Source organism: Schistocerca serialis, chromosome 6, assembly GCF_023864345.2.
Source record: "Schistocerca serialis cubense isolate TAMUIC-IGC-003099 chromosome 6, iqSchSeri2.2, whole genome shotgun sequence".
In the NCBI taxonomy this organism is placed as follows: domain Eukaryota; kingdom Metazoa; phylum Arthropoda; class Insecta; order Orthoptera; family Acrididae; genus Schistocerca; species Schistocerca serialis.
In genome coordinates, this window is record NC_064643.1 from 484,905,396 (window position 1) to 484,921,307 (window position 15,912).

Sequence of the window (15,912 nt, forward strand, 5' to 3'; positions counted from 1 at the left end):
CTAGATAGCAACCCTCTCGACATCCCTTAGCTAAGTGTCACTAACCGCTGCCTTAGGGCGTGCAGTTCGCATGCAAAATCTAAATGACCTTTTAATTTTGTTGCGTGTTTATGTGCAAGTGGGTCGCAGAAGTTGTACTTTGTTGTGATTTGTAAACTTAATTTGTGCTGTTTAGAAAGCTTTGGGTAGAAATCCTCATTAAAAAATTATTCCTTAATTTCATTGTTTACTTCCATAGAAAAATTATATTTCTGAACATTTTCGGACGTTTAATGAGTGTTATTCGTAATGTATTCTGCAATAAATTGTTATATGCCGTTGTGTATCCTGGAAACTTCGGCATTAATAACTTCCGAGAAAATCATTTCCGCCCTATTGTGGTGCAGATATTCTCGCGACATCTAGTACTCAGCTAGTCTACATGACAATGGTCTGTAGAGTATTTACACTGTCGTGACGTGACACAAAAATCATGGGATACCTCCTAGTACCGAGCCGGACCTACTTTTACCCAGCGTAGTGGAGCAAGTCGCCGTGGCGTCTGTGGAAGTCCCTTGCAGAAATATTGAATTGTGCTGCGTATATAGTCATCCGTAATCGCGAAAGTGTTGCCAGTGCAGGATTTTAGGCACGAACTGACGTCTCGATTATGTCGCATAAATCTTCAATGGGATTCATGTCTGGCGATCTGGATGGCCAAATCATTCGCGCGAACTGTCCAAAATGTTCTTCGAGCCAATCGCGAACAATTGTGGTCCGGTGACGTGTGCATTGTGATCCATAAAAATTGCGTTGTTATTTGAGCACACGAAGACCACGAATGGCTGCAAATAGTCTCGAGGTAGCCAAAAAATAGCTGTTTCCATTCAGTGACCAATTCAGTCGGACCAGAAGTCCCAGCCAAACCATGTAAACTCTGCCCACACCATTGTAGATTCACAACCAGCTTGCACAGTGCTTTGTTGGCAACGTGGGTCCGTGACTTCGCGGGGTCTTCGCCACACTCGAACCCTACCATCAGCTGTTACTAGCTGAAATCGGGACTCATGTGACCAGGCAACAATTTTCAAGTCGTCTAGGGTCCATCCGATCTACATCTAAATCTACATGACTACTCTGCAATTCACATTTAAGTGCTTGGCAGAGGGTTCGTCAAACCACAATCATACTATCTCTCTACCATTCCACTCCCGAACAGCGCGCGGGAAAAACGAACACCTAAACCTTTCTGTTCGAGCTCTGATTTATCTTATTTTATTTTGATGATCATTCCTACCTATGTAGGTTGGGCTCAACAAAATATTTTCGCATTCGGAAGAGAAAGTTGGTGAATGAAATTTCGTGAATAGATCTCGCCGCGACGAAAAACATCTATGCTTTAATGACTTCCATCCCAACTCGCGTATCATATCTGCCGCACTCTCTCCCCTATTACGTGATAATACAAAACGATCTGCCCTTTTTTTTTGCACCCTTTCGATGTCCTCCGTCAATCCCACCTGGTAAGCATCCCACGCCGCGCAGCAATATTCTAACAGAGGACGAACGAGTGTAGTGTAAGCTGTCTCTTTAGTGGACTTGTTGCATGTTATAAGTGTCCTGCCAATGAAACGCAACCTTTGGCTCGCCTTCCCCACAATATTATCTATGTGGTCTTTCCAACTGAAGTTGTTCGTAATTTTAACACCCAGGTAGTTAGTTCAATTGACAACCTTGAGAATTGTACTATTTATCGAGTAATCGAATTCCAACGGATTCCTTTTGGAACTCATGTGGATCACCTCACACTTTTCGTTATTTAGCGTCAACTGCCACCTGCCACACCATACAGCAATCTTTTCTAAATCGCTTTGCAACTGGTACTGGTCTTCGGATGACCTTACTAGACGACCTTACTAGACGGTAAGATATGGTCACGAATCCAGGAGATGTGCTGTAGGTGATGCTGTGTTGTTAGCAAAGGCATTCGCGTGGTCGTCTGCTGCCATAGCTCATTAACGCCAAATTTCGCCTTACTGTCCTAACTGATACTTCCGTCTTACGTCCCACATTAATTTCTGCGGTTATTTCGCGCAGTGTTGCGAGTCTGTTAGCACTGATATCTCTAAGCAAATTCCGCTGGTGTCGGTTAGGTGAAGGCCGTTGCCCACTGCGTTGTCTGTGGTGAGAGGTTAATGCCTGAAATTTGGTGTTCTCGGCACACTCTTGACACTGTGGATCTAGGAATATTGAATTCCCTAGCGATTTTCGAAACGCAATGTCCCGTACGTCTAGCTCCGACTCAGCTCCCCTTTCAGAATGTGTTAATCCCGTTATGCGACGATAATCACATCGGAAACCGTTTTACATGAATCACCTGAGTACGAATGGCAGCTCCACCAATGCACTGCAGTTTTATGCCTTGTGTACGCGGTACCGCCGCCATCCGGAAATGTGCACATCGCCATCCCGTGATTGGCACCTCACTGTGTGTGGAAACGATCCTGAGCGAGTGGAAGTACGCGAGTGAGAACTCGACACGGCGACTCCGAAGCACGCCGCCGAGTGCGGCAGTTCCGGCAGCGGTGGAGCGGCTTTCTCCCCCCGCGATTGGCCGGCCGCCAGGCGGCGCAGCTGGGCGACGGCAGTAGCGACAGCTCAGCCGCGTACGCACGTCCGCGGCAGTGCCTCCGCAGCAGCGGGCTCGGCGGTAGTGCGTCGCGTGGCCGCCTCCGCTCCGTCCAGCTCGCATACTTGCGCCGGTGCGTCGGTGCCAAGCGCCGGCCGCGTCTGTCGCCGTTGCGACACCGTACGCCCGCGGAGGCGGCCCCGTCCTTCAGCCGGACCGCGCCGACCTGCCAACCGCTCGTCGGCGCGTTACGCGGCCGCTTCCTCGCACACTGCCAAGCTTTGTTACCCGGCCAAGTTGCGCAGCCCGCGAGCCGCGGTTATATGAGCACGCGCTAGTGCCATCCGTCACCTCCCGCCACCTCTCGATCCCACCTGATGGCCCTCCCTCCTCCGACCCCGCGCCGCGACTGCTAATACACGCGGCGCTCCCACCTCCAGCTAGCTGCGTCATCAATTCCCTTAAACCACTCCACCTGCATGACAGCTGTGCTTTTTGGTGTAGTACGTAATCGGTTTATTCCATCACTTAGGACCGGCGTCAACCGCAATGTCGACGTTACGTGCGTCGTCTGTATCACCGCCCCTCTTCTTGGAAGATTCGCAGACTTCGAGCGACACAGGTACTGTGGCTGTTACTGCAATTAAGCGATCTCACCGTAGGTGTTCTCTGTAATTGCTGCGACAGCGTCTTTCGCTAATCACGTGTTTATACTGCGGCGGAACCATTTGTAGCTCCTCAAATGAGCAGGATTTCTTTCGTTCTGATGATTACATCCAAGCTACGCGTAATTTGTTACATTCACCCATGCTGTTGCCTATACCCAGTGGCGTATCTACAGTTGGAGTCACGAACGATGGCGGTCGTGTGTAGGCTTGTTCTGCGCGTCTAAGTCACGCATTTTCAGACAGCAGCTGGGCGTTCAGTAGTGTTCTAAACACTCTGCTGTGAGTGTTGTAGCCAATGCGAACCTTAAACGGTATCGTAGCCATTTTTGTTCCATTTCTTGTGAGTTGTGATCACTGTTGGAGTAGTAAGCGACAAATTCTGCATAAACATGTGAGAGAGAATTTGCGGAACACACGATTTTTTTCAAGCGAAAATCACATGTTTTGGGCGCACAACAGCTGTCGCTTGGAACAGGCAACTGTGCGGTTCCCGATTGTGCCTAGACCTCCGCGAACCGACATCGTTCGTGAATCGGACTATAGGATACGGCAGCGGGAGCGTGTGTCTAGGGCCCGAGTCCCGTGGGAGGTGGTGGGGCGGCAGTTTTGTGACAGGAGAAAATAGTCAGAAATGTCGAAAGACGAAGGGAGGAAGTGAGGGACAAAGTGGGAGAGGGAAGAAAAGGAAAACAGATTGGAGGGCGCTAAAATGGGAAGGGGTCGGAGGTGTACGAAAGCGAATATTGAAGACATTCGGACAGGACTGTGTTCAGCAACAATTCTGCAAGACCTACCTCTCCCTGACAGAGAGGCTTGGTTCTTGGTTTTACCCATATGGTACAGCCACTCTCGTTAAACCAAGAGAGACAACGCTACGAGAGTGCTTTTATTGTTGGGTTTCTTACAGCTTTCATTGATCAGCGATGAAACTGAAAACGGACCCGCGATATTTTTGCAAGAAGTGCAAATTTGAGCTGTGTTATTCCATCTTTTGATCCGTCATACAAATATGAATTCTCGATACGTGTAGCTTTTACTTCAGCGTAAAATCATGTTGATCTCAATAAACAGGCCAACTACCGGTGATATTCAAACAAAAAATTGGGAGATTTCAAGTGGGGGAAATGGTGGGGGCGCAAACTCTAAGTTTGCTCTGGGCACCTGTTATCCTACAGTAGCGCCAGTATCTACAACACATACCCCCGACCCTCACTACCGCCACACCTCGCCCAACCGTTTTCACTTATGGAGTCTGGTATACAGAGTTTATATTCATTACAGAATTCTCGTACACTACTAAAAGTGAAGGATGACAATCAATTCTCCGGAATAAAATAACTTTTTCGTGTCGACTGTAAAATTTAGTTCTTGTGGCATGTCACGTCTCGATACTGACCAACTCATTTATATCACAAATGGCAATTTTAGTCCCGCTTCCCTCTGGAAAGTTTCTCCGGACGCCCATGCTACAGCAACATGTTAACTATTCATACACCAGAAGTCAAAATACTCTGGCGCGTATTTCAGTGACCGTTTCCAAAGATGGCTGTCAGACACAGAGTTAAAAGCAAAGTAACGTAAGATAGTCGAGTGAAGCAAGCCATAAAAAACAAGTTTTCGATGACGTTGAGCCACAATCGTGTAATACTTTTTAAAAAGTAAACCGCCGTTTGATTATGTATTATGTTTACCTTTAGTACTATCCAGATTAGGCTTTTATGGCACTATCCTGTGCACTGCTAAAGATTGCCAAAGCATTATTAAGTAATATTCGTTAAGGCAGTCCAAAGAGGGTAAACAATACATATCTTCAAGATTTAACTGTCAAAGAATGTAAAAAAATAAACAGGGTGGCATAGAGAGAGAATGGTTTCCTCATCAAAAGAGCTCGTTTGGTATCTCATGAAACTGTTTTCCCAAATTGTTCAGACTTCAAAAAGAATACTTCAAAAAGTAAGTTACACGTTATTATAGTCCACCACGTAACTTGTATTTAATACTGCATTACACACAGACGTTACACGACACCATTTCAACATAATCCCCAAGCCTCTGCAAAAAAACTATCGGAACGTTCTACCAATCGTTCAATTCCTTGACGACAAGAATTTGCTCGTTGGCCACGGAGCCATTTGAGAACCGCTGTGTGAACGTCCTCAGCCTAGGAAAATCTTTTCCTCACAGATATTCTTTCAGCTTACGGAAAACATGGAAATTGATGTATCACGATTTGGACTTACCGACCAGCGTCATCGATGTCTGTGCAGGCCTGTCAAATTGTTGGCACCTTTTTCACTATGGGTGAACGTGACATTGCATTTGGTGCATGTACCGCCAGAAATTCGCAGTGAATCTGTGTGCTATTTAGAAATTCTGCCCACAATAATCGTATTTCTCGCGTACTTCAATTTTGGTATACGTTAGCAGTTGTCGCGCCATTTCAACCACACACCGTGATGTGATGCACCTGTTGCACGTTCCGCGGCAGAGCTGTCTCTGCTGGAAACCCAGAACTAGTGCTGTCTTCTGACCGTGCGACGCTTTACTTGCGCAATGATCTTAGCGTGGGATGACAAATGTAATTTGCTTTTTAAAGTCCCCTCGCAAGTCTGCGGAAAAGCCCTCCGCGAAAGATGAGGCCAATTAGTCAGACGTCTTTTGCACAAGTTTACTTGCCATTGAAATCGGAAAAATTTGTAAGGACCGATAGTACTGAAACACGAGTAACGGACTATTGCTGGTGTTTTGGGTATTAGGCAGAGGAAACGATTAGCACGGTATGGAAAGATACGAAGGATAGCTTCAAATCAGTTACGAGGCGGCTGACTATATCAAGAAAATGAAAGATATATTTTGCCCATTTTTTCCACCGTATACTTTTGTTCAACTGTCTGGTCGCACAATTGTCGGCGTCCTTCGGTGGTGCCTGATTTCAGATGTTTGCAGCTATTCCGTTATGGGCGTTTGACTTTCAAACACAAAGCTGTGTTGCAGTCGTACGCTCTGAATCATCTTCCTGAAGTCCCTCTTGACGCCAGGAGATTTTGTAACTTCTGCTATCTTCATCATTAGTTAAATTTGAGTTTTGTATACTTGTTAGTAATTCTTATCGTGGGTCGTTAAAATGTATATGTGGAGTGTTACAACGTTTGTCTATAACTTACCAGGATTGATACAGGAGATATAAGGCTACACACTTTTAATGTGCGAAAAATGTCAGAATATTTTTCTTCTTTGAGGGTCCTGACTGATGTGTTCCGGTTAGGGCTTACCGCTTGCCCAATACGCTGTGTGCATAAGGTTATCTTGTAAAATTCTCTCGGGCTTCCAGCCGGTCAAGTGGTTTACGATCCACCAAGTACTCCTCGGCCATTGTCAAGAGGTGAAAAGTTCCTTGTATCGAAATGCTACCGCAGCAATTAGTTCCGATGTTGACGCAATTAGTTCTGGCATTGGGGGGAAGGGGGGGGGGGAGTACCTCAACATTCGATAGGTCAATGACTTAGTGATGAAGTGCGGTTTGGGGAAGGACGAAGAGATCAACGAATCACTTGTAAATACTTCACTGCAGGTAGTAGTCTGTGCTGGATCTGATGTTTGTGAAACAGCTGCCCGTCTGGAGCTTTTTAGTAGATTGATGGATTGATGCGTTGTTGTGGTCTTCAGTTTGTAGATGATATGATGAGGCTCTTCACGCTCATCCTATGCAGCCACCTTCGCCTTTGAATAACGTCTGCAGCCTACGTCATCTTGAACCTGCTGACTGTATTCAAGCCTTGGTCTGCCTCTGCAGTTTTAACACCCCTCCCCCTTCCACCGTCCTCCTCACATTCCTTGCATTACCAAACTGACTATTCCTTCATTCCTCAGAATGTATCTTACCAATCGGTCCCCTTTTTAAGTACTTTGTGCCACAAATTTCTTCTCCCCCCCCCCCCATCCCCTCCTCCCAACCCACCACAATCGATTCTGTACCACCACATTAGTTATTCGATCTACCTATCTAATCTTCAACAGTATTTTATAGCATCACATTTCAGAAGCTTATATTCGCTTCTTGTGTGAACTGCTTGTCATCAAAGTTTCACTTTCGTAAAAGGATCAACGTATTTGTATAAATCCAGAAAATACTTGAATTTACATTCCATGCTAAAGAACTTTTATTTTTCAGAAACGCGTTTTTTGTTATTGCCGGTCTTCATTTTACATCCTCCCTGCTTCGGACATCGTCAGTTATTTTGTTGCCCAAATAACAAGTTTCAGCGACTACTTTCAATGTCTTATTTCCCAACTTACTTCTGTGGGCATCATGTGATTTAATTCGACTACATTCCATTAACTTAGTTTCACTCTGTTGGTATTCGTCATACAACTTCCTATCAAGACACTCTCCATTCTGTTCAACTGTTCCTGCAAGGAACATGGCCGATTTCGTTCGCCATCCTTGACACAATCCGAGCTTGTGTTCGGTCACTAATGACCTCGATGTCAGGACGTTAAACTCAATCTCATTTCCTTCCTTGTTCCTGCAAGTCTTTTTCCTTCTCTCACAGAATTACAGTGTCCTCAGTAAAACGTTGCCTATCACTCGCAGAAGTAATTTGTTCACTAAAGCCAGCTTCAGCTTACAAATAACAGCAAATAATTTTGCACGTGGCAGTTAGAACACTTTCTCAATACATAACTCACCCTTCTCAGGTTCCTACTTATCTGAGTCTTCTGTTATGTGAACAAACTGTTTTTTATACTCACCTTAAGTTCTGACTCAATTCTCTCTGTCTCTCTCTCTCTCTCTCTCTCCCTCCCTCCCTCCCTCCCTCCCTCCCTCCCTCCCTCCTTTCCCTTTCCCTCTACTACAATAGCACACATTTTAAAGCATGAATATTTAGTTGTGTAGTCATGAAACTTTAGCTCTTAGTTGTTCACGTTCTCGTGTTTCCTTCTCAGCCACTAGGCACGTGTGAAAAAAAATTTAACTCTCCATGGAATCGCGCTCATGAGTACTGATTTTAGTTTAGATGTGATAAAATTCAGGCTTCAATCTGGAATATGTTGCTATTTGGTTACAGCAGGAGGGGGGTTTAAATCTACCTTTGCTGAATTATCCGTGGTAGAACTAAATCGCTGCAAGCAGAAGTCCGGATGATTCATTCAGCGAGGTGATGTGATAACGAATAAAAATGTTTTCACTTTCATTGCTATTGTGAGAAAAATATGTGAATGGGCCAGTTCTTACAAACTGAACGCCAAAATGTGATGCTGATAACGTTCTGCCAGTCACAGGGAGCACATGTTTCACCTTGAACCGCATACGCTGTGCTTGGCTGTGACGAAGTTACGTAAAACGGTATCGCGGCGTAAGTTGCCCGAGGACAGGACTAACAGTTTCGTTTTCTTAGCAATTTTTCTGTGTCTACCTCTAGAGAGTAGACACTTTTCGTTACATGGGACATCTTACTTTTAATTTGTTCCAGTTTATAAAAGAAAATCTTTCAGAAATGTAGTCGAAAAACTGATAGCGTTACTAAAAACATAACATAGCTATCACAAAGAAAAATATATATACTCAGTAGCAGGTAGGAAAAATGAAAGTATCTACAAATATTTTCACAGGCATTTATATTCTATTGTTTACGAATTCGCCTGCTAGTTAGAGCATCGACACACTGCCTAGTTGTGAAAAGTGATGTTTGTGAATAAAGAACATAACTTAGGAACAGCAACCAGGCATAGGTAACGCCATCAAAACTAAAGACGTTTACTCTTGTAATATGTGTTGTGGTATTTTAGTAACTTCACACACTGCGATGATCTATATTTGTGTTTAAAACTGAAAAATCTAGTGCAAATGCTTTGAAATATTAGGAGGCTTACTGTAAATAGCCATGCACTTGTTAACTAATCATCGAAGAGTCATGTAGCGTATGTCCGATGTATAATTGTCGAACATTTGGAATGAAATTTTTAGAATGCACTCGTAGTTAGTTGCTTATGTGCTAAAGGCGCAGGTGTATAACTAATTCATAAACTACGTAACTAGCACCAGTTTCACATCATGTGTACCACAAGGTACAGTATCGGAGAGCGAAATGCGTATTCCAACCTCGCATGCGGAATGAAAAGAGCAACCTCAGAAACGCCCACGTGTTGAAAACATGTCATATTAAGTTGTTAAATGTAGGATAAATATGCTCTCATAGCATGTGTATATCTAATTAACAAGTATATTATTACACATAGGGCGAATGAAATCCTCGGACGATCACGCATTACCCTCCAATTTCTTATTCGCATCGAAGGATAGCCGTTCATCGAAGTAGCACAGAAAAGCACTGTCTGATGGCGTTTGGTAATATCCGATTTACTCTATCTAGACATTTTAGAATTTATTTGCAACAAATCGATTTTCATACATGGTATGAATTACATGTACAGAGGGTAAATCTGGAATGCATAGAATCGTTGACGTATAAGGGAACCGTTATTGACTAATTATACTTTCTATTTGCTAACTTCGTATTTTCAGCCATAAAAGAACGTAAGATGAAAATTGTTCATCATATATCTGCACTGCGTCCTAGTTCATAGAAATATATAATTCAAGAAAGGCTACACGCAATTGATTCTACAAACATACTACCGTAAGTCAAGGAATAAGCTTTCGTTTGGAAAACATACTCTTGATATGGTGGACTGTTGTTATAACAGCATGCACTTTATAAAGGAGAGTTAGAATTCACTATTAGAGGGGCAACATAAAACTATTAAGTAGAGAGAGACCAAATATATCTTAGTGTATACGAGGAAAACTCTTCAAAATAAGAAGTATAACTTTTTTCTTTCTTTTGTTACTTAAAATGTTGATGACGTATATATGTTAGCAGTTTCATAACAGTGAAATGAGTTAATAATCTTGGTTTAAATTGACATAAAAGTGAAAAAATATAGAATTCGAGTCTCTTTTGTGCTTCCAAGACTGCTTGAATGAAGTACAATAAAAATACTTCGGAGAGTATTTAAGTGCACCGAGCATTTGAGGGTGAAACAACCCAAGTACTGGTAGAATGTGTTTTGTCCGTACACTACGCATTTATCCGTATGTTTCTACCCCTCTTACAGCCAGGAATTTTGAGAATCCATTAGGCAGCTTGTAACCATTTGGTGGAACCAAACATCGTTGAGAAAGTCCTCGGGCTGTCTCTGTTCCTCTGTTATATTCACTGATCAGTGCAGTATTGTGACTGTTGTCGCCCCTGCTTTCGTGATGCACTGAGCATCGGTTAAGATATCTGTTAGCCTCACTCATCCTGGAAAGCGACAATCAAAACCCCATCCGTCCATCCGCGCCTAGATATCACATAAATCGCTTTAGTCGAATGCCATGATGGTTCCTTTGAAAAGGTGCCGGCAGTTTTTTTTTTTTCTTCGCCATCATTGTCCAGTACGAGATCGTAGTCTAACGACTTTTTAGACGGTCGAGCGTTAACACTAACGTTGAGTGCCTTTCCTCCCTCTCGTGAGCTTGTGTTTACACGCTTTTTAGCATCAACAGATGCGTTTATTAGTATACTGATTACTATGTTTCGATGTAGTTTTCCAGGCAAATCTTGCTTCCATTTGGTGATACGTGTGTTTCACAATACGAAGGCTATTACAGCAAGCAGATTTTAATCTGCACAAGTGAGTAGCAAGTCCACATGCACTTAGTCTGCCGTAGCGTTGTACTACTTGGCAGGAAAATGTGCTTCTGGTGGTTTTGATCGACACACTCGAAACAGGTTGACATTGATTCACACCAGCCTTGCCGCCAGGTGACAGGATGGTTGACGCCATCTAGAATGGAGCAGATCGAAGTTCTGGACGGAGTAGCTCCATTCGACCTCAAATGGATAGTAGCGACCAAATTCGAAAGAAGCAAAGTGAGCACTGGTGACAAACACCCACTTCTGGTCCGGAACCTGTTGCTCACCGTCTTTGCAGCACGAAAAGCTTTCTCAAGTACCGCCCCTTAGTGAAATTAAAGACAAAAAAGAGACTTCAACACTGGCAAGGCAGAGCTCAACGTAATTGGATACCACTGAAATAGACGCCAACATGCATATTACATAATCGTCTTCGCGTACGAACTGACCGAAGTAAAACTGCAATGTCAAAAATGAAAATGGAGGCTGATGATCAAGACGTACCCTGTGGATATTGTGCTGAGCAGACGATGAGACATTTGCTTCACTGCCCCTTTTACACTCTCTGCTCAGCCATAGACAGTGACGCAAGAGGATCTAGCGTCAGCAAGCCCAATGGCGGTGCACCTTACGTAGGCGCTGCACTTAGTTAAATGGTTTTTCATCAACAGGCCAAGGTCTGTATTAATGTTCTAAATCCAGTTTAAATAGTGGAGCTTATGATGACCGCTAATTAATCCAAAATTCGTTGCAAACTATGGCATTCCCCAAGTCACTGCTATTTTAAACTGATCAAAGTTCAACAGCTAATGGTCACGACGCCCGAAGCTTATCAACCGGTATAACAGCCGCCTTGTTACACTTTTATCTCATTTGTGGAAGTACGAGTGTTGATAACATGTATATGAACGGCACAATAGTTGCGAAATCTGCGGAGTGTGAATGGCATATTGTTACTGTAATCAAAATGCGCTGTACTGTCTTGAAGGGCCCGTGAAGTTCTGTCGTAGTGGCAACGACACGGAGGGGCAGCGCGACTCATTTAGAACGACAGAGCACACGTCCTAATGCCGGCTCGGCAGTCCGTCGTAATGGTCTGGCCAGCTGCCAGCCGTAGGTAGGCCCCGAGGCTTTGCCAGCGCCCATACACGTACACCCTCCGCTGAGAGAACCGGAAGACCGCCGCCACGGCTCTGTAACGCGCACGCTACGGCTGATGGGTCAGGTGATAATATAATTCGCCGCCAGATTTTTCAAATTAGTCAGCTACTTTTTTGCAACACACGCGATACGCATACACTCGCTTTTGTAAATACGTGAAGCACAACTAGCCACAAATCCTCATGGCGATTAAGATTTCATATATGGGTGACATTATTCCACTCTGGGGGCGATCTAGGTTAATGTGACAGTAGAAATAACGAACTTCAAAATGCCACGATGCTTTAGTAGAACGTTTATTCAAATTACCTGTTTCGGCAAATGTATGTTGCCCTCTTCGATCTTATGTGCTGCACTTCGAAGCATCTCGTTCGTATGTACAATAATTTGTGTCATGTAATAAACAGACATTCCAAGAACATGCGAGAACACTATATATGCTTTTCAAAGGCAAAAAAATCACTATATAAAATATCATACACAGTGCACCGAATATACACGCTCCGTTCGCTTAAAAGCCCCTTATAGATGACTGCTACATGAAAAAGCAAGCGAGGTTAGTAAAACCTGGCAGTTCGGTTGAGGAAAATATAAAGAATCGCACCTGTATAACGTGTAATTCCATTTGAGAACTGCACAAGGACAGCCTGCTAACTCTAATGCTTAACCACACTGTCGCAGATTTCTAGCCGCCTCGTTAATCTGACGATCGTGTACATATTGCAGCGTGCAAATATTTCTCTTTAAGCAAAGCTGTTTTATTTTTTCATTTATGTGATATTTCGCTTGAGTTTGTAGGGACATCCTGCAAAACGGTTTACGAATCATACTATTCTCTGGATGATAGAGCAAAGCCTGATTTAGTAACTATACAGAGACGATCAGGCACGGCAGAGAGATACACCAAACTCGTCTTCGGTCTTAAGACGACAACGGAGATACGAAGTCCGTTCCTCGCGAATTGACGAGTAAGCGCACCACTGCAGACACTGAACTAGCATTCTGGAAGACGGCGGCTCAAATTCTATTCCAGCGTCCAATTAGAAATACCCTCGCATTCTTTTGCTAAATCGTCTCAGACAAATTCCATGATAGTTACTGTATACCAAGGTTTCTATTTGTCTAAAATATGTGGTGTGTCGGTCGTGCGCTGACTATAAATGACTTACACATGTTTCAGTGACAAGCACTCAATAGGTTTCATATGTTATTTTCCTGTTTATTTTTTCCTCGTTTTTACGAGACATGTCGTGGCAGCAGAGCGGTTGTTGGGCAGGTGTCTCAAGGCCGCGGGAGCGTTAAAACAGACATTTCGCAACGCTGCGTTTGAAGTGGCAGCATCATTATCCTCCGATCGCCTGCTGCCACACGGCAGCCGCCAAGGACGCAGCCAGCGTCAACTAACGTCATCTGAGACAGGCGGGTCGCACGCTGGCACAACTGCCCACAGTGAAACAGGAAACTGCGTTGAAATAGCAATTACGTCCAGTCGAGCCTACTGGTATGATAGTCATTTACCAGGAATAGGATGCCATTCAGACTTGTTGATAATCGCCGTGCATAGTCTACCATCCCCTCCCATTAGCTACCTGGCTATCGTCTGAGTCGACGTGTCTTACAAAAATCAAATATTCCTCGCGTTTTGGAGTTCGTTGTGATTCTACATACGATGCCTTCTTGTGCTATACAGAGTATCCCAGAAATCTTGCGAGGTGTTAGAGGTTGTCTTGAGGAATAAATCGAGAATGGGAACCTGTGTCTGGAAACGTCATCCAAAGACGCTACAGGGCGTTGACGTTCTAAGCGCTGGCGCCTGCCACTAGGCCAACCCTTAGGCAGTAAAAGTGACTTTGCGCGCTGACATACCGTAGGCAGAACGTCTCGCAATGTTTGTTATTCAGTGATAGCGACTGAGTGCCATGATCACCAGTGGGGAAGATGGAGCTAGCTGCTGCGTAGACAGGCCTTATCTCGTATGAATACGACGTTGTTTCGTTAGTGGGTGACTGTTTCATACGCTGGTTTCAACCTGCAGTTTTTCTCCCGCACACCGAAAAAGACTGGAGATTTTAGAGGGTACCAGGAGAAAAATAAATTAATTTTGGATGGAAACCCCTGTCCGAAACAGTCATCCACCAATGCAACAGACCATCGCATTCATAGAGGCCTGTCTACGCAGTAGCTAGCTCCATCTTCTCCACTAGTGAGTGTGGCAATCAGCTGTAACTACTGAATAACAAACAATAATGCGAGACGTTCCATCTACGGTCCGTCACCGTCAAAGTCGCGATTGCTGCGGTAGGGGTGGGACAGTGGCAGGTGCGGTGCCAACAACTTCGATGTTTTGTAGCGTTGCTGGATGACATTCCCGGACTCGGTTTCCTATCCTCGATTTGTTGCTCAAAACACACTACAACCCCACGAAGTCTGTCGCAAGATTTCTGGAACACGCGGTGTGTAAACTGACTTAATATAAAATGGCTGAACAGTCGTGTTGAACTTGCTACATAAAAAATAGCGATTCAAGAGATCAGCCCAACTGAGAAACTAACGGTGAAAGAAGCGACAATGTTCGTAAAGAGAGCGATGAGAGAAGCGTTCAGTGAATTTGAAACTAAATTTTTTTCATCTAATCTGTTTAACACCCTCAAGTATTGCTCCGACGTAAGATCAGTAAGTGAATCGAAGATATCTGTCCAGTCGCTCAATGACTATAGTGACATTGACGCAAAAGATGGCATAGAAAAGGCTGAAATACTAAATTCGGTTTTCCGGAACTGTTTCGCCGCTGATGATCGTAATACGGTTTCTCCTTTCAATCGTCGCACGAACACCGAAATGGCAGATGTTAAGACAGTTGATCGTGGAACAAGACGCAACTACAATCGCTTCGTAGTGGAAAGTCTTCTGGATTGGTTGAGGTACCCCAAGATTCTCCAGAGATCATGCGAAAAGACTAACTTCACTTCTAACAAACGTTTATGGTATTGTATGAAAATGAAACGCCTACAGCCGTCCTTACTATCTTGTTTATTGTGTAGCTACCTGTATCGCTGCTTCAATGTGCCATCTTCAGGCTTTAGTTGATGCTGAAGGATTTATCACGATCCATATATGCAACGCATCCGTGGCCAACATAACTAATTTACGCAGAGTATCTGAAACTATCTGATGTGGTCTCTCCAACCTCCGATGACATCACAGTCAGAGATAGTCTGCGTAAATTAGTTGTGTTCGCCACTGATGCGTCGTGTATATGAATCGTGGTAACTCCAGCATCAACCAAGGCCTGAAGTAGGCGCACAGTAGAGCCGAAACTGGTAGCTACACATTAAATAACAACATAAGGACGGCTATAGTCTTTTTATTTTCTTAAAATAGTGAACGGCCATGATCACCCAGACGTAAAATCAAAAGTATGGACATACAAAAAGTTTATGGTAGGTCGATGGAGCAACGGAGGATACTTAGCGACTGGAAAAAAGCGCAGATACAGTTTATTATAGGCTTATATCGCTGTCATCGATCTGTTGCAGAATTAATGAACGTCTTGTATGCTCACGTATTATGATGTCTATGGAGAATGCAGATCTCGACTATAAAACTTAACATGGCTTCTGCAAACAGATATTGTGAAACCTCAGCTCTGAGGTCCGAAGGGCCGCACACACCGACTCCCAGGTTGATGCCGCGTTCCTTGACTCTAGGAACATATGTGATACGGCTTCACTCGGTCTTAGTGAAATACGAGCTTACCGAGTATCCTAACAGATTTGTGACTGGATTCAAGACT

At 44.1% G+C, this 15,912-nt stretch overlaps 1 protein-coding gene across 5 annotated transcripts in view; it reads left to right on the forward strand.

Annotated features, from left to right (window-relative positions):
• LOC126483732 (hepatocyte nuclear factor 4-gamma) overlaps positions 1-15,912 on the forward strand; it is a 220,339-nt gene that overhangs the window by 50,618 nt on the left and 153,809 nt on the right. For 3 of the 5 annotated variants that reach the window (XM_050106840.1, XM_050106841.1, XM_050106842.1), the window contains exon 2: positions 3,141-3,230. The exons of the other annotated variants lie outside the window; for them this stretch is intronic. In XM_050106840.1, coding sequence (XP_049962797.1) covers positions 3,141-3,230 — 90 coding nt within the window. The remainder of the gene's footprint in view (positions 1-3,140; positions 3,231-15,912) is intronic. 5 annotated transcript variants of the gene reach the window in all.